Source organism: Phyllobates terribilis, unplaced genomic scaffold, assembly GCF_046119375.1.
Source record: "Phyllobates terribilis strain yellow unplaced genomic scaffold, ASM4611937v1 Scaffold_116__1_contigs__length_5312468, whole genome shotgun sequence".
Taxonomy (NCBI): Eukaryota; Metazoa; Chordata; class Amphibia; order Anura; family Dendrobatidae; genus Phyllobates; species Phyllobates terribilis.
In genome coordinates, this window is record NW_027362876.1 from 2,604,070 (window position 1) to 2,628,325 (window position 24,256).

At 45.8% G+C, this 24,256-nt stretch overlaps 2 protein-coding genes across 3 annotated transcripts in view; one reads left to right on the forward strand and one right to left on the reverse strand.

Annotated features, from left to right (window-relative positions):
- The window catches only part of LOC141201484 (gastrula zinc finger protein XlCGF66.1-like), a 306,294-nt gene that overhangs the window by 141,734 nt on the left and 140,304 nt on the right, over nucleotides 1–24,256 (reverse strand). The window lies entirely within an intron of this gene.
- Nucleotides 3,913–23,945, forward strand: LOC141201483 (uncharacterized). 2 transcript variants are annotated; one of them, XM_073663491.1, is made up of 8 exons: nucleotides 3,913–3,977; nucleotides 16,179–16,297; nucleotides 19,615–19,765; nucleotides 19,895–20,074; nucleotides 20,158–20,281; nucleotides 20,365–20,462; nucleotides 20,661–20,751; nucleotides 21,712–23,945. In XM_073663491.1, exons 3-8 carry the CDS (start codon nucleotides 19,688–19,690, stop codon nucleotides 21,792–21,794), a joined length of 654 nt encoding a protein of 217 aa, XP_073519592.1. In that variant the 5' UTR covers nucleotides 3,913–3,977; nucleotides 16,179–16,297; nucleotides 19,615–19,687; the 3' UTR covers nucleotides 21,795–23,945. The 2 variants fall into 2 exon arrangements, with proteins under 2 accessions (XP_073519592.1, XP_073519591.1); XM_073663490.1 differs by lacking the exon at nucleotides 16,179–16,297 and having other exon boundaries at nucleotides 3,917–3,977.

Genomic DNA, 24,256 nt, shown 5'->3' on the forward strand with positions numbered 1-24,256 from the left:
TAAATTGTAAGTTTAGTTCCACTATAAGTGATGTTAATTCTGTTATGAGAGCTAACCTTCTGAGACAATTTGTCACTGCGGTGTGTGAATTGTCATATTAAGCTTTGCTACATCTATACATAGTGAAGCTCAGGGTCAAAATGCTGCAGGTCCCATCTCTTCTACAGAACAATCCCATGGAAATAAAGCTGATCATTTTATCAGACGGGATAATTAGAACTTACCTGGTTGGATCCTTTGTTTCTGGTGGTTTCTTTCCCAGGTCGTCATTAAGGCCCTTTACAATAAGCTCCAAAAACTCATCGGACTTTCTGAATCTTTCAAGCGTTTTCTCCATCACAGAAAGGACAGAAAGGAGGCGCTTATCCTGGCAGAAGAGGATCAGAGATATATTGTTCTACATCTCCCAGATGTTTGGATTTATCTACAGACTAATGATTAATCTCGCATGAAGAATGATAATATTATAACAGATCACAATTTTGGGGTAAAATTATTCAATTTTAAATATATATACAGTACAGACCAAAAGTTTGGACACACCTTCTCATTTTAAGATTTTTCTGTATTTTCATGATTTTGAAAATTGTACATTCACACTGAAGGCATCAAAACTATGAATTAACACATGTGGAATTATATACTTAACAAAAAAGTGTGAAACAACTGAAAATATGTCTTATATTCTAGGTTCTTCAAAGTAGCCACCTTCTGCTTTGATGACTGCTTTGCACACTCTTGCATTCTCTTGATGAGCTTCAAGAGGTAGTCACCGGAAATGGTCTTCCAACAATCTTGAAGGAGTTCCCAGAGATGCTTAGCACTTGTTGGCCCTTTTGCCTTCACTCTGCGGTCCAGCTCACCCAAACCATCTCGATTGGGTTCAGGTCTGGTGACTGTGGAGGCCAGGTCATCTTGCATAGCACCCCATCACTCTCCATCTTGGTCAAATAGCCCTTACACAGCCTGGAGGTGTGTTTGGGGTCATTATCCTGTTGAAAAATAAATGATGGTCCAACTAAACGCAAACCGGATGGAATAGCATGCCGCTGCAAGATGCTGTGGTAGCCATGCTGGTTCAGTATGCCTTCAATTTTGAATAAATCCCCAACAGTGTCACCAGCAAAGCACCCCCACACCATCACACCTCCTCCTCCATGCTTCACGGTGGGAACCAGGCATGTAGAGTCCATCCGTTCACCTTTTCTGCGTCGCACAAAGACACGGTGGTTGGAACCAAAGATCTCAAATATGGACTCAACAGACCAAAGCACAGATTTCCACTGGTCTAATGACCATTACTTGTGTTCTTTAGCCCAAACAAGTCTCTTCTGCTTGTTGCCTGTCCTTAGCAGTGGTTTCCTAGCAGCTATTTTACCATGAAGGCCTGCTGCACAAAGTCTCCTCTTGAAGAAATGTGTCTGCTGCTAGAACTCTGTGTGGCATTGACCTGGTCTCTAATCTGAGCTGCTGTTAACCTGCGATTTCTGAGGATGGTGACTCGGATAAAGTTATCCTCGGAAGCAGAGGTGACTCTTGGTCTTCCTTTCCTGGGGCGGTCCTCATGTGAGCCAGTTTCTTTGTAGTGCTTGATGGTTTTTGCATCTGCACTTGGGGACACTTTCAAAGTTTTCCCAATTTTTCACACTGACTGACCTTCATTTCTTAAAGTAATGATGGCCACTCGTTTTTCGTTACTTAGCTGCTTTTTTCTTGCCATAATACAAATTCTAACAGTCTATTCAGTAGGACTATCAGCTGTGTATCCACCTGACTTCTGCACAACACAACTGATGGTCCCAACCCCATTTAGAAAGCAAGAAATGCCACTTATTAAACCTGACAGGGCACACCTGTGAAGTGAAAACCATTTCCGGTGACTACCTCTTGAAGCTCATCAAGAGAATGCCAAGAGTGTGCAAAGCAGTCATCAAAGCAAAAGGTGGCTACTTTGAAGAACCTAGAATATAAGACATATTTTCAGTTGTTTCACACTTTTTTGTTAAGTATATAATTCCAAATGTGTTAATTCATAGTTTTGATGCCTTCAGTGTGAATGTACAATTTTCATAGTCATGAAAATACAGAAAAATCTTTAAATGAGAAGGTGTGTCCAAACTTTTGGTCTGTACTGTATATATATAGCAATTACATTATTCTGACAAGACCAATTTTTTGTTTTTTTCTTCCCCTTTTTCCCAAAAAATATAACTTTGTTTTTTCATTAACATAGACGGAGGGCTTGTGTTTTGTGGGACTAGTTGCTCTTTGGAATGACAATATTCAATTTACCACATAAAGTATTGAAAAATGGGGAAAAAATCAAAGTAAGGTTATTATTTTTGTTTGGTTTTTTTTATGAACATTTTAAAAAAAATGTGGTTTGTGAGACCATTTTCATCTTGCAAAGACCTAATTTTATAAAATGATCCCATTGATGGAGTTGTCGGCTTTTTCTTGTGGAGAGATCAGTAGTTACAAGTTTCTGGCACTTTACTGTCCTTTACAGCATTGACCCGACGTGTAATAGATTTATATATAATGAAAGATTGTACTTATGTCAATGCAGCAGAAACAAATATTGTTTTACGCTTTTTCTTTTTTTATAGTTGGCCAGAAAACCGCAGAACCTTAAGCAGAAAATGACATGAATGAGAACATCTGCACGGCTTGTACCGGATCCGGGGGTGTTACGTACAAGGCGAAGCTCCCAGAATAAGGATTTGCTTCATTTTGGTGCAGAGTTTCTAGAAGTTTCTGGTTACTACTGTTACAGGCAGATACCGTCTGCATAATACAGCCAGCACCGCCTCAACCCCTCCATGCATGTGGACCCCGGCACAAACACTCAGGTACATCCTTTTATGCTGAGACATTAATAATTCTACAATTATCACACACAACTTATATACAGAAACCTCCCAACCGTCCCCGATCCAATGGGACTGTCCGGCTGTCGCTGGAGGTCGGGGCTATGTCCTGACGAGCTGTGTTCTGTCAGGACAGTCCGTGTAGTACAAGAATGTCTCATGCCATGCTGCTGTGATCGCTCCTGGAGAGGGGCAGCATCCGCTCCGCACACCTCATACACACCCGGCTCCGCTCCGCAAGCCTCGTACACGCGCGGCTCCGCTCAGTACGCCTCGTACACACGCGGCTCCGCACGCCTCGTACACGCCCGGCTCCGCTCCGTACGCCTCGTACACGCCCGGCTAAGCAACGCACGCCTCGTACACGCCCGGCTCCGCTCCGTACGCCTCGTACACGCCCGGCTCCGCTCCGTACGCCTCGTACATACACGGCTCCGTACACCTCGTACACGCGCGGCTCCGCTCCGTACACCTCGTACACGCGCGGCTCCGCTCCGTACACCTCGTACACACATGGCTCCGCTCCGTACACCTCGTACACACGCGGCTCCGCTCCATACACCTCGTACACACACGGCTCTGCTCCGTACACCTCGTACATACACGGCTCCGTACACCTCGTACACGCGCGGCTCTGCTCCGTACACCTCGTACACACACGGCTCCGCTCCGTACACCTCGTACACGCGCGGCTCTTCTCTGTACACCTCGTACACACGCGGCTCCGCTCCATACACCTCGTACACACACGGCTACGCTACGTACACCTCGTACACACACGGCTCCGCTCCGTACACCTCGTACACGCGCGGCTCTGCTCCGTACACCTCGTACACACACGGCTCTTCTCTGTACACCTCGTACACACACGGCTCCGCTCCGTACACCTCGTACACACGCGGCTCTGCTACATCCACACTGTAAACCCCTCCTGACCCCACACATAAACTTCAGCTCATCCAGCACCATGACAACCAGCACAGCAGAGTCCTGCATCCACTGAGGCCCCTGATCATGTGACCCCTGACTCCTCCCCTCCTGTGACCTCATCACAGGTCCTGTGCGCACAGAGCAGCCATATATGTGGTGGCGGCTCTGCAGGTGGAGGTATGTGGAAACCCCATTACTGGGCGCAGGGGGCAGTAACCCCTTCAGCACGGAGACTCTTTTGGGGTCTTGTGTTGCCCCTTTATAAGAATCATAAGGTTTTTGTTCTGTTTCCTGTAATAGATACATACGACCCAACTATGGAGACCGGAAGGGAGGAAACGTATTGTTCTCATAGTACAGGACCCTTTTACTGCCCCACAGTGTAATGCCCCCATTATGCCGGATGTATGATGCCCCCACACAGTGTAATGCCCCCATTATGCCCCTTATGCAGTATGTATGATGCCCCCACAGTGTAATGCCCCATTATGCCCCTTATGCAGGATGTATGATGCCCCCACAGTGTAATGCCCCCACTATGCCCCTTATGCAGTATGTATGATGCCCTCCACACAGTGTAATGCCCCCATTATGCCCCTTATGCAGTATGTATGATGCCCCCACAGTGTAATGCCCCCATTATGCCCCTTATGCAGTATGTATGATGCCCCCACAGTGTAATGCCCCCATTATGCCCCTTATGCAGTATGTATGATGCCCCCACAGTGTAATGCCCCCATTATGCCCCTTATGCAGGATGTATGATGCCCCCACAGTGTAATGCCCCCATTATGCCCCTTATGCAGGATGTATTATGCCCCTTATGCAGTATGTATGATGCCCCCCACACAGTGTAATGCCCCCATTATGCCCCTTATGCAGTATGTATGATGCCCCCACAGTGTAATGCCCCCATTATGCCCCTTATGCAGGATGTATGATGCCCCCACACAGTGTAATGCCCCCATTATGCCCCTTATGCAGGATGTATGATGCCCCCCACACAGTGTAATGCCCCCATTATGCCCCTTATGCAGTATGTATGATGCCCCCACAGTGTAATGCCCCCATTATGCCCCTTATGCAGTATATATGATGCCCCACACAGTGTAATGCCCCCATTATGCCCCTTATGCAGGATGTATGATGCCCCCATTATGACCCTTATGCAGGATGTGTGATGCCCCCACACAGTGTAATGCCCCCATTATGCCCCTTATGCCGGATGTATGATGCCCCCATTATGCCCCTTATGCCGGATGTATGATGCCCCCATTATGCCCCTTATGCAGTATGTATGATGCCCCCACACAGTGTAATGCCCCCATTATGCCCCTTATGCAGTATGTATGATGCCCCTACACAGTGTAATGCCCCCATTATGCCCCTCATGCTGGATGTATGATGCCCCCCACAGTGTAATCCCCCATTATACCCCTTATGCAGGATGTATGATGCCCCCACACAGTGTAATGTCCCCATTATGCCCCTTATGCAGTATGTATGACGCCCCCACACAGTGTAATGCCCCCATTATGCCCCTCATGCAGTATGTATGATGCCCCCACGCAGTGTAATGCCCCCATTATGCCCCTTATGCAGTATGTATGATGCCCCCACACGGTGTAATGACCCCATTATGCCCCTTATGCAGGATGTATGATGGCCCCATTATGCAGTATGTATGATGCCCCCACACAGTGTAATGCCCCCATTATGCCCCTTATGCAGTATGTATGATGCCCCCACAGTGTAATGCCCCCATTATGCCCCTTATGCAGGATGTATGATGCCCCCACAGTGTAATGCCCCCATTATGCCCCTCATGCTGGATGTATGATGCCCCCCACAGTGTAATGCCCCCATTATACCCCTTATGCAGGATGTATGATGCCCCCACACAGTGTAATGCCCCCCTTATGCCCCTTATGCAGTATGTATGACGCCCCCCACAGTGTAATGCCCCCATTATGCCCCTTATGCAGGATGTATGATGCCCCCCACAGTGTAATGCCCCCATTATGCCCCTTATGCAGTATGTATGATGCCCCCACACAGTGTAATGCCCCCATTATGCCCCTCATGCTGGATGTATGATGCCCCCACACAGTGTAATGCCCCCATTATGCCCCTCATGCTGGATGTATGATGCCCCCCACAGTGTAATGCCCCCATTATACCCCTTATGCAGGATGTATGACGCCCCCACACAGTGTAATGCCCCCATTATGCCGCTTATGCAGTATGTATGATGCCCCCACGCAGTTTAATGACCCCATTATGCCCCTCATGCAGGATGTATGATGCCCCCACACAGTGTAATGCCCCCAATTATGCCCCTTATGCAGTATGTATGATGCCCCCACACAGTGTAATGGCCCCATTATGCCCCTTATGCAGGATGTATGATGGCCCCATTATGCCCCTTATGCAGGATGTATGATGCCCCCACACAGTGTAATGCCCCATTATGCCCCTTATGCAGTATGTATGATGCCCCCACACAGTGTAATGTCCCCATTATGCCCCTTATGCAGGATGTATTATGCCCCCCACAGTGTAATGCCCCCATTATGCCCCTTATGCAGGATGTATGATGCCCCCACACAGTGTAATGCCCCCATTATGCCCCTTATGCAGGATGTATGATGCCCCCACAGTGTAATGCCCCCATTATGCCCCTTATACAGTATGTATGATGCCCCCACACAGTGTAATACCCCCATTATGCCCCTTATGCAGGATGTATGATGCCCCCACAGTGTAATGCCCCCATTATTCCCCTTATGCAGTATGTTTGATGCCCCCACACAGTGTAATGCCCCCATTATGCCCCTTATGCAGGATGTATGATGCCCCCACAGTGTAATGCCCCCATTATGCCCCTTATACAGTATGTATGATGCCCCCACACAGTGTAATACCCCCATTATGCCCCTTATGCAGGATGTATGATGCCCCCACAGTGTAATGCCCCCATTATTCCCCTTATGCAGTATGTTTGATGCCCCCACACAGTGTAATGCCCCCATTATGCCCCTTATGCAGGATGTATGATGCCCCCACACAGTGTAATGCCCCCATTATGCCTCTTATGCAGGATGTATGATGCCCCCACACAGTGTAATGCCCCCATTATGCCCCTTATGCAGTATGTATGATGCCCCCATACAGTGTAATGCCCCCATTATTCTCCTTATGCATGATGTATGATGCCCCCCCACACAGTGTAATGCCCCCATTATACCCCTTATGCAGGATGTATGACGCCCCCACACAGTGTAATGCCCCCATTATGCCGCTTATGCAGTATGTATGATGCCCCCACACAGTGTAATGCCCCCATTATGCCCCTCATGCAGTATGTATGATGCCCCCACGCAGTTTAATGACCCCATTATGCCCCTCATGCAGGATGTATGATGCCCCCACACAGTGTAATGCCCCCAATTATGCCCCTTATGCAGTATGTATGATGCCCCCACACAGTGTAATGGCCCCATTATGCCCCTTATGCAGGATGTATGATGCCCCCACACAGTGTAATGCCCCATTATGCCCCTTATGCAGTATGTATGATGCCCCCACACAGTGTAATGTCCCCATTATGCCCCTTATGCAGGATGTATTATGCCCCCCACAGTGTAATGCCCCCATTATGCCCCTTATGCAGGATGTATGATGCCCCCACACAGTGTAATGCCCCCATTATGCCCCTTATGCAGGATGTATGATGCCCCCATTATGCCCCTTATGCAGGATGTATGATGCCCCCACGCAGTGTAATGCCCCCATTATGCCCCTTATACAGTATGTATGATGCCCCCACACAGTGTAATACCCCCATTATGCCCCTTATGCAGGATGTATGATGCCCCCACAGTGTAATGCCCCCATTATTCCCCTTATGCAGTATGTTTGATGCCCCCACACAGTGTAATGCCCCCATTATGCCCCTTATGCAGGATGTATGATGCCCCCACACAGTGTAATGCCCCCATTATGCCTCTTATGCAGGATGTATGATGCCCCCACACAGTGTAATGCCCCCATTATGCCCCTTATGCAGTATGTATGATGCCCCCACACAGTGTAATGCCCCCATTATTCCCCTTATGCAGTATGTTTGATGCCCCCACACAGTGTAATGCCCCCATTATGCCCCTTATGCAGGATGTATGATGCCCCCACACAGTGTAATGCCCCCATTATGCCCCTTATGCAGGATGTATGATGCCCCCACACAGTGTAATGCCCCCATTATGCCCTGTATACAGGATGTATGATTCCCCCCCACAGTGTAATGCCCCCATTATGCCCCTTATGCAGTATGTATGATGCCCCACAGTGTAATGCCCCCATTATGCCCCTTATGCAGGATGTATGATGCCCCCACACAGTGTAATGCCCCCATTATTCCCCTTATGCAGGATGTATGATGCCCCCACACAGTCTAATGCCCCCATTATGCCCCTTATGCAGGATGTGTGATGCCCCCATTATGCCCCTTATGCAGGATTTATGATGCCCCCACACAGTGTAATGCCCCCATTATGCCGATTATGCAGTATGTATGATGCCCCCCACACAGTGTAATACCCCCATTATGCCCCTTATGCAGTATGTATGATGCTCCCACACAGTGTAATGCCCCCATTATGCCCCTTATGCAGGATGTATGATGCCCCCACACAGTGTAATGCCCCCATTATGCCCCTTATACACGATGTATGATGCCCCCACACAGTGTAATGCCCCCATTATGCCCCTTATGCAGTATGTATGATGCCCCACAGTGTAATGCCCCCATTATGCCCCTTATGCAGTAAGTATGATGCCCCCACACAGTGTAATGCCCCCATTATGCTCCTTATGCATGATGTATCATGCCCCCACACAGTGTAATGCCCCCATTATGCCCCTTATGCAGTATGTATGATGCCCCCACACAGTGTAATGCCCCCCTTATGCAGTATGTATGATACCCCCCCACAGTGTAATGTCCCCATTATGCCCCTTATGCAGGATGTATGATGCCCCCACACAGTGTAATGCCCCCATTATGCCCCTTATGCAGTATGTATGATGCCCCCATTATGCCCCTTATGCAGTATGTATGATGCCCCCCCCCCACAGTGTAATGTCCCCATTATGCCCCTTATGCAGGATGTATGATGCCCCAATTATGCCCCTTATGCAGTATGTATGATGCCCCCATTATGCCCCTTATGCAGTATGTATGATACCCCACAGTGTAATGCCCCCATTATGCCCCTTATGCAGGATGTATGATGCCCCCACACATTGTAATGCCCCCATTATGCCCCTTATGCAGGATGTATGATGCCCACACACAGTGTAATGTCCCCATTATGCCCCTTATGCAGGATGTATGATGCCCCCACACAGTGTAAAGCTCCCATTATGCCCCTTATGCAGGATGTATGATGCCCCACACAGTGTAATGCCCCCATTATGCCCCTTATGCAGGATGTATGATGCCCCCACACAGTGTAATGCCCCCATTATGCCCCTTATGCAGGATGTATGATGCCCCCCACAGTGTAATGCCCCCATTATGCCCCTTATGCATTATGTATCATGCCCCCACACAGTGTAATGCCCCCATTATGCCGCTTATGCAGTATGTATGATGCCCCCACACAGTGTAAAGCCCCCATTATGCCCCTTATGCAGGATGTATGATGCCCCGACACAGTGTAATGCCCCCATTTTGCCCCTTATGCAGGATGTATGATGCCTCCACACATTGTAATGCCCCCATTATGCCCCTTATGCAGGATGTATGATGCCTCCCACAGTGTAATGCCCCTATTATGCCCCTTATACAGGATGTATGATGCCCCACAGTGTAATGCCCCCATTATGCCCCTTATGCAGTATGTATGATGCGCCCACACAGTGTAATGCCCCCATTATGCTCCTTATGGAGTATGTATGATGCCCCCACACAGTGTAAAGCCCCCATTATGCCCCTTATGCAGGATGTATGATGCCTCCCACAGTGTAATGCCCCCATTATGCCCCTTATACATTATGTATGATGCCCCACAGTGTAATGCCCCCATTTTGCCCCTTATGCAGGATGTATGATGCCCCCACACAGTGTAATGCCCCCATTATGCCCCTTATGGAGTATGTATGATGCCCTCACACAGTATAATGTTCTCACAGTGCCATAATCCCCCCCACACAGTATAATCAGTGGCGTAACTAGGGTCTGATTGGCCCCGGTGCAAAGATTTCGACTGACCCTCCCCTCCCACTTCATCCTGATATGTCCCCTATCGTGGTATTTATATCCCCCGTTTAATGTATAGTAAAAAAAATGTTCTATAAGGCTATGTGCCGTAATCGCCGCCATTGACTTGCATTGGACCGCGTGACATCCGCATCACTGCATCTGCACATGCGGATATCACACGGTTCAATGTGCGGATGGTACCCAGGTCTGGAGGAGAGGAGACCATAGAACCATAGAACCTGTTAAAAAAAAGGAATTTAAAATAAAAAAAAAAGATTCTACTTACCTTCCGATGTCCTCCCGGTGTTTTCTCCCCTCCGTCTGGTCTGCTGTATGGGTCGCGTTGTTGTGAAGGACCTGCCATGACGTTATTGAGTCATGTGACCTGTCACTCAATGACGTCATCGCAGGTCCTTCACACCACCGCGAGCCGCCCAAGACACCGGACGGAGCAGACGAAACACCGGAGTACATCGGAAGGAAAATATCATCTTTTTTTATTTTTTACCATTCTTATTCTTTTTTTTTTTTTAACTAACTTGGTCACACTTCTATCCATGCCGGTTGCATGGATTTTTATAGTGTGAACAAGTTGTCAAGCACTTTCCAAGTGATGCTAAAATCGCTTGGAAAAGTGCTTGATAACCTGCATGCAGAAATGCATGTGAAGAACGCTTGACAAACTCTTCTACCTGGCGGGAAAAATGCATGTAAAAACAGCACGCCTTTTTCCTGCCAGGGAGAAGCAGAAAAAATATGCAGCATTTCTGCATCTTGGGCACTTAGCCTTATACTTACCAGGTACGAACTTAGAAGTCATGGGACCCCATAGCAGAAGTATAATGCACAGCCCATAGTCTTCCATATAGTATAATGCACAGCCCATAGTCTTCCATATAGTATATTGCACAGCCCACAGTCCTCCATATAGTATAATGCACAGCCCATAGTCCTCAATATAGTATAATACACTCCCCATAGTCCTCCATATAGTATAATGCACAGCCCATAGTACTCCACATAGTATAATGCACAGTCCATAGTACTCCACATAGTATAATACACTCCCCATAGTACTCCATATAGTATAATGCACAGCCCATAGTCTTCCATATAGTATAATGCACAGCCCATAGTCCTCCATATAGTATAATGCACAGCCCATAGTCCTCCATATAGTATAATGCACAGCCCATAGTCCTCCATATAGTATAATGCACAGCCCATAGTCCTCCATGTAGTATAATGCACAGCCCATAGTCCTCCATATAGCGTAATGCACAGCCCATAGTCCTCCATATAGCGTAATGCACAGCCCATAGTCCTCCATATAGCGTAATGCACAGCCCATAGTCCTCCATATAGCGTAATGCACAGCCCATAGTCCTCCATATAGCGTAATGCACAGCCCATAGTCCTCCATATAGCGTAATGCACAGCCCATAGTCCTCCATATAGCGTAATGCACAGCCCATAGTCCTCCATATAGCGTAATGCACAGCCCATAGTCCTCCATATAGCGTAATGCACAGCCCATAGTCTTCCATATAGCGTAATGCACAGCCCATAGTCCTCCATATAGCGTAATGCACAGCCCATAGTCCTCCATGTAGCGTAATGTACAGCCCATAGTCCTCCATGTAGCGTAATGCACAGCCCATAGTCGTGCATGTAGCGTAATGCACAGCCCATAGTCGTGCATGTAGCGTAATGCACAGCCCATAGTCGTGCATGTAGCGTAATGCACAGCCCATAGTCGTGCATGTAGCGTAATGCACAGCCCATAGTCGTGCATGTAGCGTAATGCACAGCCCATAGTCGTGCATGTAGCGTAATGCACAGCCCATAGTCGTGCATGTAGCGTAATGCACAGCCCATAGTCGTGCATGTAGCGTAATGCACAGCCCATAGTCGTGCATGTAGCGTAATGCACAGCCCATAGTCGTGCATGTAGCGTAATGCACAGCCCATAGTCGTGCATGTAGCGTAATGCACAGCCCATAGTCGTGCATGTAGCGTAATGCACAGCCCATAGTCGTGCATGTAGCGTAATGCACAGCCCATAGTCGTGCATGTAGCGTAATGCACAGCCCATAGTCGTGCATGTAGCGTAATGCACAGCCCATAGTCGTGCATGTAGCGTAATGCACAGCCCATAGTCGTGCATGTAGCGTAATGCACAGCCCATAGTCGTGCATGTAGCGTAATGCACAGCCCATAGTCGTGCATGTAGCGTAATGCACAGCCCATAGTCGTGCATGTAGCGTAATGCACAGCCCATAGTCGTGCATGTAGCGTAATGCACAGCCCATAGTCGTGCATGTAGCGTAATGCACAGCCCATAGTCGTGCATGTAGCGTAATGCACAGCCCATAGTCGTGCATGTAGCGTAATGCACAGCCCATAGTCGTGCATGTAGCGTAATGCACAGCCCATAGTCGTGCATGTGGCGTAATGCACAGCCCATAGTCGTGCATGTGGCGTAATGCACAGCCCATAGTCGTGCATGTGGCGTAATGCACAGCCCATAGTCGTGCATGTGGCGTAATGCACAGCCCATAGTCGTGCATGTGGCGTAATGCACAGCCCATAGTCGTGCATGTGGCGTAATGCACAGCCCATAGTCGTGCATGTGGCGTAATGCACAGCCCATAGTCGTGCATGTGGCGTAATGCACAGCCCATAGTCGTGCATGTGGCGTAATGCACAGCCCATAGTCGTGCATGTGGCGTAATGCACAGCCCATAGTCGTGCATGTGGCGTAATGCACAGCCCATAGTCGTGCATGTGGCGTAATGCACAGCCCATAGTCGTGCATGTGGCGTAATGCACAGGCCCATAGTCGTGCATGTGGCGTAATGCACAGGCCCATAGTCGTGCATGTGGCGTAATGCACAGCCCATAGTCGTGCATGTGGCGTAATGCACAGCCCATAGTCGTGCATGTGGCGTAATGCACAGCCCATAGTCGTGCATGTGGCGTAATGCACAGCCCATAGTCGTGCATGTGGCGTAATGCACAGCCCATAGTCGTGCATGTGGCGTAATGCACAGCCCATAGTCGTGCATGTGGCGTAATGCACAGCCCATAGTCGTGCATGTGGCGTAATGCACAGCCCATAGTCGTGCATGTGGCGTAATGCACAGCCATAGTCGTGCATGTGGCGTAATGCACAGCCATAGTCGTGCATGTGGCGTAATGCACAGGCCATAGTCGTGCATGTGGCGTAATGCACAGGCCATAGTCGTGCATGTGGCGTAATGCACAGGCCATAGTCGTGCATGTGGCGTAATGCCCAGCCCATAGTCGTGCATGTGGCGTAATGCCCAGCCCATAGTCGTGCATGTGGCGTAATGCCCAGCCCATAGTCGTGCATGTGGCGTAATGCCCAGCCCATAGTCGTGCATGTGGCGTAATGCCCAGCCCATAGTCGTGCATGTGGCGTAATGCCCAGCCCATAGTCGTGCATGTGGCGTAATGCCCAGCCCATAGTCGTGCATGTGGCGTAATGCCCAGCCCACAGTCGTGCATGTGGCGTAATGCCCAGCCCACAGTCGTGCATGTGGCGTAATGCCCAGCCCACAGTCGTGCATGTGGCGTAATGCCCAGCCCACAGTCGTGCATGTGGCGTAATGCCCAGCCCACAGTCGTGCATGTGGCGTAATGCCCAGCCCACAGTCGTGCATGTGGCGTAATGCCCAGCCCACAGTCGTGCATGTGGCGTAATGCCCAGCCCACAGTCGTGCATGTGGCGTAATGCCCAGCCCACAGTCGTGCATGTGGCGTAATGCCCAGCCCACAGTCGTGCATGTGGCGTAATGCCCAGCCCACAGTCGTGCATGTGGCGTAATGCCCAGCCCACAGTCGTGCATGTGGCGTAATGCCCAGCCCACAGTCGTGCATGTGGCGTAATGCCCAGCCCACAGTCGTGCATGTAGTACTATGGCCTAGGGTACCATGTACTCACTGATTTAAAAAAAAAAACAACACATTATACTCGCCTTCACTCTGTCGCGCTGCATATTTTTATGGAGCTGGCAGCTGGCTTCAGCGTGCAAGCGACGGGAGCGCATGATGTCACTTCCATGCGCCTCTAGTCACGTGTACGCTGACTTCATCTGATGGCCTCTGATTGGTCGGCAGCGTGTATTGTGGCACACTGACAAGATGGGAGTGAGGTAGTAGGGGTCAATGAGGATCTAGGAGGGGCTGGGATATGCAAGGAAAGTAGGGAGCTGAGTAAGTGTAATAAATGTGCTAATAATATTAAATATCTGCTGGCAAATGCAAGAAGTCTCGCAAACAAAATGAATGAACTGGAGACTCTTATATCGGTCACAGAATACGATGTGGTGGGTATTACGGAAACCTAGCTGGATGAAAGCCATGACTGTGTGACAAACATGGAGGGATATACTACATTTTAGGATATAGTCAGCAGTGGGGTGCTGCAGTGATCTGTACTAGGACCGATTCTTTTTAACCTCTTTATTAATGACCTTGGGGATGGGATTGAGAGTAAAGTGTCAGTTTTTGCTGACGACATCAAACTATGTAGAATATTAAAATCTGATCTTGACATTATGATATTGCAGAACGATCTGGATAAGATGACTGAATGGGCAAACACTTGGCGGATGAGGTTTAATGTAGAGTAATGCAACTAGGTCGGAGTAATTCTATTGCTGCATATACATTATATGGGAGTATACTTGGGACTACAGAACAGGAGAAGGCCTTGGGTATTCTGGGTACAAGTAAGCTGAGCAGCAGTACTTAATGTCAAGCAGCAGCCGCAAAAGCAAACAAGACTGTAGGATGTATAAAAAGATAAGGAAGGTTGAACTGGATGCACCTAGGTCTTTATTCAACCTACATTACTATGTTGGTATGAATGTGTGTCCTCGGACACACATCTAGCTGAAACAGGGGCTAGCATTGGCTAGGCCCGGTCGTAGCGGTGACTGCGGTCATTAAGCCTCTAGATAAAATACTCCCACAGTACCTACAGCATATACAGTTACAGAAAATAAAAGGGATTAACAAGAGAACTTAATACACCGATCGCAGAGACGATTCAGTTTAGCTGAAGGAGAGCACTTCAAATGGCCATTTTGTGAACGGGGTTTCCTGCATACATGATGTGTATCTCTCATACATGGGCCAGGTTGTGGGCTGGTCTCAGCACTTCATGATTTTATGGAATCCCCAACTTATGTGATAACGCCTCTCTGGATGATCGCAGAAGTTGTAGATTGACACCATATTTTCCATAAGGATTTTATTTTTACTTAGAGACCAAAAATGGCATAGCTGTTGTCAATTATGTGTCTACTGTGCATTTATGGCTCATTGGCAGAGGGGCTACAGTTATGAGAAAATATGTATCCTTTTCTCTGGCTACCCCATGTGCTGGAAATGTATTTCTCATTAATATTGGATTTATGTATATTCCAATATTTTATATTTTCATTCGGAGACATCCTGACTGCTGAAGCTGTGCTGATGAAAGGAATGTGTATGCTGGGTGACCATGGCTATTTCTAAAGAGTGTGAGATATCCCTTTTATCCTTGATAGACCTTTTCCTGTCTGAACAGATAGGTTAATCTGCACTCTTTGTCTATGCTCAATACACATCCTCATAGTCTTTTCCCTACAAGAAGCTCTTGCATGTTAATTAAGCTGATTCACTGTTCGGCCACATTCAATTTCCTACTGGTATTAGTTTCTTGTCTAAGTCTTGGAGACTGTCAGCTGTTTGTCTTACTGGAAAACCTTGTGAGGTGTCTACTTTAATCCTCTTACTTCACAAGGGACGGCCTGCATGTTGATTAGGCTGGTTCACTTCACACTATAGGTAACACTGTTCAGCAAGGCTTTTTTTTCAGCATGAAATTGGGTGAATCTTATCGGAATTGTCATGCTGAGAAATAACTTCAGAATTGCTCTATCACTTAAGATTTTTGAGAAAAATGCAATTATGTATGCATTGAATACTGTCAAATTTGTGGTGGCATGTGATATTCCGAATTCAAAAGTCAGCAACAGCGATCAAGTTTAGAAATGTTTTGCCATTGATTTTCTTTATAATCACTGTCCGATAATTCACAGGCAAGATTCCAACAATAGTCACCCAGCATCGAGGGCCTCCACCTCCCCTGGTACCTATTTTCCATCTAGGAAATGTCTTGATGAAACCTTTCACCATGTTCATCACTTACAGTGCCTAGGTTTGTTGGGAAAAAGTCAATGTGTGAATGAAGGAAATGTATTTTAAGTGATATGTTGCACTTCATTGACTTGTAAGCCTGAAGAAAACTTTCAAACTGTTCAGCATAGTTTTGCACCTTGTAGTTGCCTAGAAAGCTGAAAACGACATTCTTGAAGGCCGACCATGCTACATGTTCTGCACCATGCAGAAGACCATCAAAGAAAGGCTGCATGCCCACTATGCGTTTTTCAAGCAGACCCGGGTACCATAGTACCTGTGTAAAAAAGAATTTAAAATAAAAAATAAAGATTATACTTGCCTTCCGGTGGCCCCCGGTCTCCTCAGCGATGCGTCCGGTGTGTTGGGCGGCTCATGGAAGGTCCTTTTAGACCATCGCGAGCCGTCCAACACACCGGTCGCATCGCTGAGGAGACCGGGGGCCATCGGAAGGTAAGTATAATCTTTATTTTTTACCATTCTTATTTTTTTTTTTTTTTTACTATTACTTGGTCACACTATATAAATCCATGCCGGTTGCATGGATTTATATAGCGTGATCAAGTTGTCAAGCACTTTTCCAAGTGATGCTAAAATCGCTTGGAAAAGAGCTTGATAACCCGCATGCGGAAATGCATGCAAAAACGCTTGACAAACGCTTCTACCTGGCAGGAAAAACGCATTTAAAAAACGCATGCTTTTTTCCTGCTAGGGAGATGTGGAAAAAATATGCAGCGTTTCTGCATCGTGGGCACTTAGCCTTACTATCATTTACTAGCTCTCGGATTTGTGGGCCAATGAAAACACCCTCTTTTATCTTGGCATCACTGATGCATGGAAACTTCTGTCACAAGTAAGCAAAGACTTCAGTTTGCTTGTTCATTGCTTTGACAAAGTTCTTCATTAATCCCATTTTGATGTGCAAAGGTGGAAGGAATATCATCTTTTCATCTATTAATGGTTCGTGTTTAACATTCTTCTGCCCTGGAATAAATTTATTGCGTAGTGGCCAGTCCTTCCTGATATATTGCGAGTCTCTTGCGCTACTGTCCCATTCCCAAAGGAAACAACAGTACTTAGTGTATCCCATCTGTAAACCTAATAAAATTGCAACTATCTTGAGATCACCACATATATTCCATTTGTACCTTGAGTATTGAATGTGCATCTGCATATTCTCATAGGTCTCCTTCATACTGATCGACATGTCCGATAGGTATCGAAGAGTAGTCATTACCATTGTGTAGCAAGACAGCCTTAAAACTTAAGGCCAATGAATCAATGAACAGTCGCCATTCCCTTGGGTCATGGTCAACTCCAAGGACAGAAAACAATCCAGTAATATCACTGCAAAAAGTGAGACAGTCAGGTTGACTGAAATATTTGGTTAAATCTTCATGACGACTGCAAAATAGTGAAATTTCTGTACCTGGCTGCAACAGATGCCACCCTTGCAACCTTGATCCAAGTAGTTCTGCCTGACTCTTTGATAAACCCAAATCTCTGACCAGATCGTTGAGTCTTGCTTGAGATATTAAACGTGGAGCAGTTGATATTGATGGTTCGAAATCTGAATCAGCAGCAGGTTCCATCTCTAATGAATCAACCATCATTTCATCGCCCTCTTCTATTCTCCACACCGGCGGTGGTTTTGGAACTGGCAGACTTTCATCGTGCGCCACTGGTCTAATTGCAGAAGCGAGCTTGGGATATTCAATAGACCTCCTGTTCTTAGAAGGAAAAACCGGATACATTCATTGTGCAGAAGTAACAATCGGTTATATGGTCCTTCTGCTCCCTCCCGATCATTGGAATGACAAACGGCATCTATGGTCGCACACCCTTCAGCCAAGACCTCAAACTCGTAGCGCAAGATGAGCAGCATATATGAGTAGCCCTTGCTCTGTCTTGGTCACAAATTTAGCATCCAAAATATAACTCCTATGCCTTCTTAACAACTGCAGTTATACTCCTTTTCTGGGCTTTAAGGGTATAATCTCCACATGTATAACAAAAGAGATCACTACTATTGCGACATTGACGCGATATTCTACAACTCATTACTTATTAAACAGTTTTGCTCCTTTATGAAATTTTCTCAAAACAGAAGAAACTCATGAAGATTACAGCGTCGTTACTGCTGCTATTATATAATGCTACCAAAGTCTGACAGTTGTGCCTGAGAGTGCACAACTAATGCAATGCATGATTGGACAGGACTTAGTGCTGTATATTATAATAAAGAGAGTCCATATTATGAATTTTTATTGGTTATTTCTACAAAAAATACGCTTCTGAAATAAAAAGTTTAATAGAAGTGCCAATTTATTATGCACTGTCCTTATCATTATAATCATAAACTTAAACTATCTCGGGAATGGTACATGCTACAGAAATTCTGATTTACATTTCTGAAATCAGCTCCTCAAAATACATAGACAACATATTTTAAAACAGGAAACAGAAAAAAAGTTACAATTTGTTGACCAGTGTAATTTGTACAATCCTCCACCTAAGAGTGTCAGCTCAGATTGCAAATGACAGAGGGAAGGAGGGAGGCGATTAACTTCAGAGATTTTTAATATTTTCTATGACCTATCCAGAAAAAAAAAACACCGTACATGGGGACATTAGCTTCAAATCACTCCTGTGTTGGTGTTCTTACAAGCAAACTTTTATACATGAGATCTAATTTGATAAAAAGATTACAGCCGGGGAAAGATGGAAAACTTTCATATAGATGACTAGAGGTGATGTAGTCAGTGATGGACTCTGGCCAAATGTTTCTGGAGTTATAGTAGAAGATGTCGTCCTCATCATGAAGTAGTTATTTCTCATGTCACGTGTAATGAATATCTCCTGTAGTATTGCTAATGCCGATTCCAATGTCGGTAAATGAGACGATAATTAGCGTTATGGAAGATAAGTCTATGAGAAACTTATTCAGTTGCAGACTCCAAGGAAGAAACTGCTTGTTGTCTGTGGCCTAAAATATATAGGTTTCATTAGTACATGACAGGGTAAAAAGCAGAATGTTGTAAACCAATAAGAATACCATTGCTGCTTGGGTCCCCCACCAGTCTCTGTATTTCCTGCGTACTTGTGATTACAGCTACCGCTAATCAGTTGGCTAAGCAGTGGTCAACTTAGCCAGTGATTGAGAGCATGGAGGAGATGTCTTTTTCTGCAATTCAACTTATGTTCAAATCCATACAAGACTAGAGAATACAACATCTACACCTTCTATCTCCTGATATATTTCCCTTATTGTGTCCAGTAATTGTATTATTACACGGAATTCTTTATGATGTTCCATCGTCTCATTGTCTTCCTATTTAGGTCACTACAATATCAGATCCTCTCAGTGGACATCTTCTATATTGACAGAATTTTTGTGAATCACCCATCAAGGATGGATATGGACAGAGACAAGATGGCAGAGAGGATATTACACCTCACCCTAGAGATCATCTTCCGGCTTACTGGAGAGGTGAGAGATTCTGATGACTTCACATTACATCATTCTTATCTATGGGAATAACAGATGGACAGAACTGGAGAGGTGAGGACTCTGGAAATGTCTATAGTGAGATTTATTAATGTGTCTCTCCATAACCAGGATTACACAGTAGTGAAGAAGACCTCTAGTGAGCGCTGTCAGGATCCTGTGTCTGAGGGATGGGGAAGACCCCTAAGCCCAATCACAGGGCCTCCATCTCAAGCCTTGATACATGAGGACATCAATGACCAGAAGATCGTAGAACTCACCTATAAGATGATTGAGCTGCTGACTGGAGAGGTGACACTGCTGGGAATGCTGGGACATTATACAGTAACACTATTAAGGGATTGGGGGGATGACGGTATCATTGTATGTGTCAGGTTCCTATAAGGTGTCAGGATGTCGCTGTCTATTTCTCCATGGAGGAGTGGGAGTATTTAGAAGGACACAAAGATCTGTACAAGGACATCATGATGGAGGTTCCCCAGCCCCTCACATCACCAGGTAATAGACAGGACTAAATACACACGGCCTATAATTATCTGTATGTAAAGAATGAATTCAGTCCCTGTATGTGTTTCCTCCAGATCTATCCAGTAAGAGGACAACACCAGAGAGATGTCCCCGTCCTCTTCTTCCACAGGACTGTAAACAAGAAGATCCTAATGTTCCTCAGGATCATCAGGTAGATGGAGAGAAGGTGTCATGAGATCTCCCCTATGATGTGTAGATGGCTGTGAAGGTCTTGTGTTCAGTCTTGTTTTATCCACCAGTATTATATGTTTTATATTTGTGTAATGAGGACGGTGGAGATGGCAGGATTAGAGCTGATCATAGATGTGATTTCTCCATCTGTCTGTGACTTTTACAATATTTGTTTCAGGGTGAAGATCTGACCCATATTAATACTACAGAGACATATGTATGGGGTGATGAGCGGTGTAAAGAGGAGATTCCTACATATGACTACCCAGGTGAGTAGTGACCACTAAATGCAGAGAAGTCACAGATTCTTCTCTGTCACCAGCTATGGCTGCTTTATCGGTGATGTAGTCTGGCCATATCACAATCGTGTGATCGCCATTTTGCCACTAGAGCATAACATTCGCCTCCATATGAAAAATGTTCTAATTACTTGGGGAAATTGTGAAAGCTCTTTTCTATGGAACTTACAATCTGAAAGATCCACCTACCCCCTGGAATTAGAAGATGCTGACCGTTACCTGCCCAGATGACAGCGTACGTAGAAAGTGCTGACAAGTTAGAAAATCACTTGAAGAAAAATATTCTGATGGGCCTGTAAGAGAAAGTGGAGGGTAATGATGCTGTTCCTTCCTAGATCCCTGATATCTTATTGGATGAATCTACCTTCTCTCCCTTCTGTGCCGCTGAATGTTCTCATATGGTTCCTACAAGACCAGGTCCAGTCTTTCTGGCCAAACTTCACTTTTATGATCGACAACATTAAATGTGCAGTGAGGCCAAGTGTGAATTTCTGTACAATAACAGCAGAGTTTCCCTTTATCCTGACTTTACACTTTATTTTAAAACCAACTAACTTCATACAGGATTGTGATAAACTACATAAAAAAAATTACACCTGTGCCATGATATATCTCTAAGCTGTGCGTGGCTGATGGCTGTAATATACATTTATTCCCGCCTGCAGGAGATGTGTTGGCTCCAGCCCTGGTTTCATGGATTCACTCCACGTCATAAATTCCATTATGTTGTCATCCTAAGGAGTTCAGATTCCTGCACAATCTCTCCTGAAATGGGGGCACTAATACTTTCTCTACTCTTCTGGTTAGGACTCATAGTAGCTCCAATGGCTCCACCATAAATGAGTGCAACTCCATTTTAGTGTTGGAATTCTCCCCTTATACATAGGTTGTTGTTGGGGATGTAACATAGAATTTTTTTTTTTTTCACAGGTTCCTTCTCACTCCGCAGCCAGTTTTCTGTTCCTAATCAGGCCCTATTTTTCAAATCTGACGTGTGTCACTTTATGTGGTGATAACTTTGGAATTCTTCACAAAGGATAATAGGAAACAAATGGACCTTACTAATTATTTTCCAGCTTATTTATTTATTTTACTCGCTTATATACCGTCATTAATTCCACAGCGCTTTACAGACATTATCGGCACTGTTCTCATTGGGGCTCACAATCTAAATTCCCTATCAGGATGTCTTTGGAGTGTGGGAGGAAACCAGACAACCTGGAGGAAACCCACGCAAACACAGGGAGAACATACAAACTCATTTTTTGTCATTGGTGGGATTTGAACCCAGGACCCCAGCGCTGCAAGGCTGCAATTCTATAGTCAAAGTATTGTCTGATCTCATCAGACAGTGCTCACAAAGGTGAACACCTCCATATTACAAGTAAACAATTAGGAAAGGGAAAAGGGTGTGAGTAAAAGTGAAATTCTTTGTTAAATAATAATATTAAAACCTGGTAAATCATACATCCCATTAGGGATGTATCATGGATCATGATTATATAAATGGAGTCATGATCCACTAAATTACTGATAGAGTCAGACGGTGAATCAAATTATTAATAAAATAAGCCCCTAGCCAATGTCCCTTAGAATTGATGGCTGGGTTTATGCTTACAAAATGAATGCCATAGATTATATCAAGGGTGTGCTGAATTATGATAGTGTCCTCAGCCAGGAGAGATTTTATTAAATAAAGGCTCAATTTGCCAGTGTGAATTCAATAGTAAAAAATTCTCCTAGCCCGTTGGATACACTCCCCATATTATAAAGTGACTTCAAAAGTGTGGACGGTCTGATAGATATAAGTGTAATGAGCCCTTGTACAGAGGTTATCAGGGCACACTATTGCACCTGTCACACAATCTGTGTAATGGATCCTTAATAATTCCACTCGCATCTCCAGTAGTGCTGTCAGCAGTGAAATAACTCCGGCAATATAACAGACTTAGCCAGCTTAAGAGCACAAGCAGCTCAGCTATGCCACTGACCGTCTCTCTCACGCTGTCCGCACAAGAATTGACGGTCAGCAGGAGAAGCAAGCGATCCCACTAAGTCACGATCTCCTGGTTGTGCAGGAGATCCAACACGCTTTCTGCCGATTTAGATATCAGATGCGGCTAGCATATGCCACTATCGGCCTCTCCCACGCTGTCAACACGTGTGTGGGTATGATCAGCGTGAGAGACAATTTCAACTATGTCAGCAGTCTTGACAGAGCTGACAGCTAAAACGGGGTAAATCTGGTTTTACCTGACAGGGCACACCTGTGAAGTGAAAACCATTTCTGGTAACTACCTCTTGAAGCTCATCAAGAGAATGCCAAGAGTGTGCAAAGCTGTCATCAAAGCAAAAGATGGCTACTTTGAAGAACCTAGAATATAAGACATATTTTCAGTTGTTTCACACTTTTTTGTTAAGTATATAATTCCACATGTGTTAATTCATAGTTTTGATGCCTTCAGTGTGAATGTACAATTTTCATAGTCATGAAAATACAGAAAAATCTTTAAATGAGAAGGTGTGTCCAAACTTTTGGTCTGTACTGTACATATTTACATATATACTGAAATTATATACATGAGCCTTTCCTATGCTCATCATGAATGTACTTGTAATTGTGTGACAATCTTCAGCGGCTTCTAGGACATCCGTCCTGCAGATAAGTATTGCTGATATTCTGGCCGCATGGTAAGTCATTGGTAAAAATATGGGACAATGGAAGCAAAAAGATTAATGATTAAGTGGAGGAGCAAAGGAGTTGGAGGAGGGCCAAGGAGAAGAATGATAGAGCTTAGGTGGTAAAGAAGTTAGGTATCAGGGCAGAGACATAAGGAAAATAGGTCACCAAATAGATGAGTATAAAGTTATGTTGGGTACGGGGCAGAGACATATGAGGAATATAGGTCCCCACCCAGGTAAGTAATAAAGCTTATTAAGTAACAGGGCAGAGACATATAGGGAGTACAGGTCCCCAAACAGATCAGTATAGAGGCATGTGGCCAGGTGGCTTGCCTGACTGCTCAAAATGTGCTGGGTGGGTACCTTTAATGGAGCTGTGAACAGGCGCTTCCGCCGCACCTTCATCTTGTGCATCTGTCTCTAGCTGCGGTTGAGGGTTTATGTATGTTTCCGCGATTACCGCCAGACCGTAAGTGCATGCGCTCAAACTCGACCCCCCTGGAAGTTGCGTCACAGGCAGGTGATGTGGCAGAGAGAGTGGGTCTGTTGGGGCGGACCTGTCCTCCTGTATGGCTGTGTCACATGTGTAGCACATCCATGGCGTCTGGTGAAGCCTGCGCATGCGCTTTAGGCTATATGCGATAGTTCTGTTATGTTAATTTTTTTAGAGAGGAGTAGCGCTGGCAGGTAGGCCTATTATTCCTGCTGCAAGTGGGACAGTATCCTCACACTGTCGGGGAAAATGAATGTACAAAGTATGTATAATAATTCACTAGCGCTGGAATAAGACTGG

Excerpts from the sequence above, each read along its gene's own strand:
- LOC141201483 (XM_073663490.1), top strand. The coding sequence starts at position 3,952 with ATGTGGTGGCGGCTCTGCAGGTGGAG. Across the intron at positions 19,766-19,894 it reads TCTTCCGGCTTACTGGAGAG|GATTACACAGTAGTGAAGAA; the intron begins GTGAGAGATTCT and ends CTCCATAACCAG. Across the intron at positions 20,075-20,157 it reads TTGAGCTGCTGACTGGAGAG|GTTCCTATAAGGTGTCAGGA; the intron begins GTGACACTGCTG and ends TGTATGTGTCAG.